Raw genomic sequence first — 2,046 nt, forward strand, 5'->3', positions numbered from 1 at the left:
TTTGATCTCAAATATAAGAGATGGGGCCTGTTTTTCTTGACCCACAGAAGAGATTTACCCCATGTTTTGGCTTGTCAACATTTGGAATGGAATATAAGTGATACAACAAGATAGATGAATTGTATGGTGATGAAAAATTTCGGTTGAAAGAGAGAGGAGAAAGGCATACAAAGAAGATAGAAAAAGGCCGAAAAAGATGGCACACCATAGGACATGGATGGTGAATGATTGGTGCCACAAAATAATTACATGGATCATTTATGTCATTTTCATGGGCGTTTAGGGAACATCACCCTCCCAATCCATGGATCACAGCTCGGTATATTAATCTCCCTGGCCACCCTCTCGAACTCAGCTATATATAGCCCAACATTAGTAAGGGAATCCAAATCAAGCCCACACACTATCTCAGTATTCAAGCCTCTCCCTCTCTCCATCTCCCCAATGGCAAAGCTTGTCCCTCTTCTGCTTTTGGCACTCTTTTCCATTTCCATGGTTGCAACAAAGGTGAGTACACCCCTCCAAACAAGTACTATAAAATTTTGCCTCTACATTTTGGTGTCTACTTTGATAACAAATTCATTTTTTTTTTTTTTTTTTTGTGTGTAGGTCATGGCAAAAGAAGCCCAATACCATCTTGACAGTGTAAGTCATGGAGTGTTGATAAAAATGTGCATCATGCTTTGGGAAATTCACATTTGATCCTCTTATAACACAACTTTTTATTTTCAGGGGTCGTATGGTCCAGGGAGTCTCAAGAGCAACCGTAAGTTCTACCACCTTTTCTCTTTGATCTTAATGCTAATTCTGCATAACGGGTTCAACTTTTTTCTTGCTTGAATCTGTTGTGGCCATCATTACCAGTTTTTCAGCCAAGTTTGTAAAGGTGTCAAACTGAATTTTCCAACTTCTTATTGAAAACCATCTAAGACTTCCCACCTGGCTGGATGTGAAAGTTCGATCCATTTCTCCCTAGTCAAAATTGTCTGGATAATGGATGATTTTTCAAAATATTTTGAAATAAGATTGTGGATGGTATTTCTTAAACAGACTAAAACTGTGTTTTTGAGCATTTGAACTCTTGATGGAACATAATAAATGGTGAATTCTGATGATCATTTATGTTTTTTTCCCTGGGTTAAATGAGCAGAATGCCCATCACAATGCACGAGGAGATGTAGCAAGACGCAGTACCACAAACCATGCATGTTTTTCTGTCAAAAGTGCTGTGCCAAGTGCCTGTGTGTACCCCCTGGCTACTATGGGAATAAGGCAGTGTGCCCTTGCTACAACAACTGGAAGACCAAGGAGGGAGGACCCAAGTGCCCTTAGATCATTTCCCTCTCTGCTCTCTTAATGCCCATCCTTCTAATCTACTACAGATTTAGTACTGATGTCATTACAAAAGGAATCATCATTTTCCCTAGAGGTGGATTTTAATCCATAGTTCCATCAGGTTTAGGCAGTTCTACATTCCTGGGAGATGAGCAGCATGACCGAATTTATTTCTTGTTAGGAGTATTATTCTATCAGTTTGCAATCTTATGTATGGCAAATCATATGAAATACTATCATGGTTTTTTTTTTCGGACTAGTTTTGATTGCTCTGTACGTAACTGATAGAGTTGAGAGCTCCAATGTTTCAACACCCCTTTTCTTTTAGGCTTTGTTTGATTGACATGCATGGAACAGGAAATAAAAGCAGATACCCTTCTCATGCAAAGTTTTTTGGAATAATGAGAGCCCAGAAGCATAGCACATGCAGATCATGATAGAAAACAAAAATAAAGATGATTGAATTATTAGACCATAAGTTCTGAGGTAAGAAGGGTAGAGAATGACAAATTTTCAAACCCAGAATGATTTGAGAAGAAATCTGCTAATTGAAGGGAACTAAAGATGAAATTCCATTCATTTGTCTGCAATAATCTGGATAAGACACTTGTTGGAGAAGAACACCAAGTAATGATGAAAGGGGGTAAAACTTTTTCAAGTACTCTGTTTTCTAGCAAAGCTTCAAATACTCTGTTTTCCCTCAAATTTCTC

General features: G+C 38.3%; 1 protein-coding gene across 1 annotated transcript; it reads left to right on the forward strand.

Annotated features, from left to right (window-relative positions):
- Positions 1–364: 364 nt before the first annotated feature.
- On the forward strand, positions 365–1,594 carry LOC100248537 (gibberellin-regulated protein 6). Its single transcript, XM_002284901.5, has 4 exons — positions 365–507; positions 610–645; positions 733–766; positions 1,151–1,594. Exons 1-4 carry the CDS (start codon positions 445–447, stop codon positions 1,330–1,332), a joined length of 315 nt encoding a protein of 104 aa, XP_002284937.1. The 5' UTR covers positions 365–444; the 3' UTR covers positions 1,333–1,594.
- Positions 1,595–2,046: the final 452 nt, after the last annotated feature.

The sequence above is a fragment of the Vitis vinifera genome, chromosome 17 (genome assembly GCF_030704535.1).
Source record: "Vitis vinifera cultivar Pinot Noir 40024 chromosome 17, ASM3070453v1".
NCBI lineage: Eukaryota > Viridiplantae > Streptophyta > Magnoliopsida > Vitales > Vitaceae > Vitis > Vitis vinifera.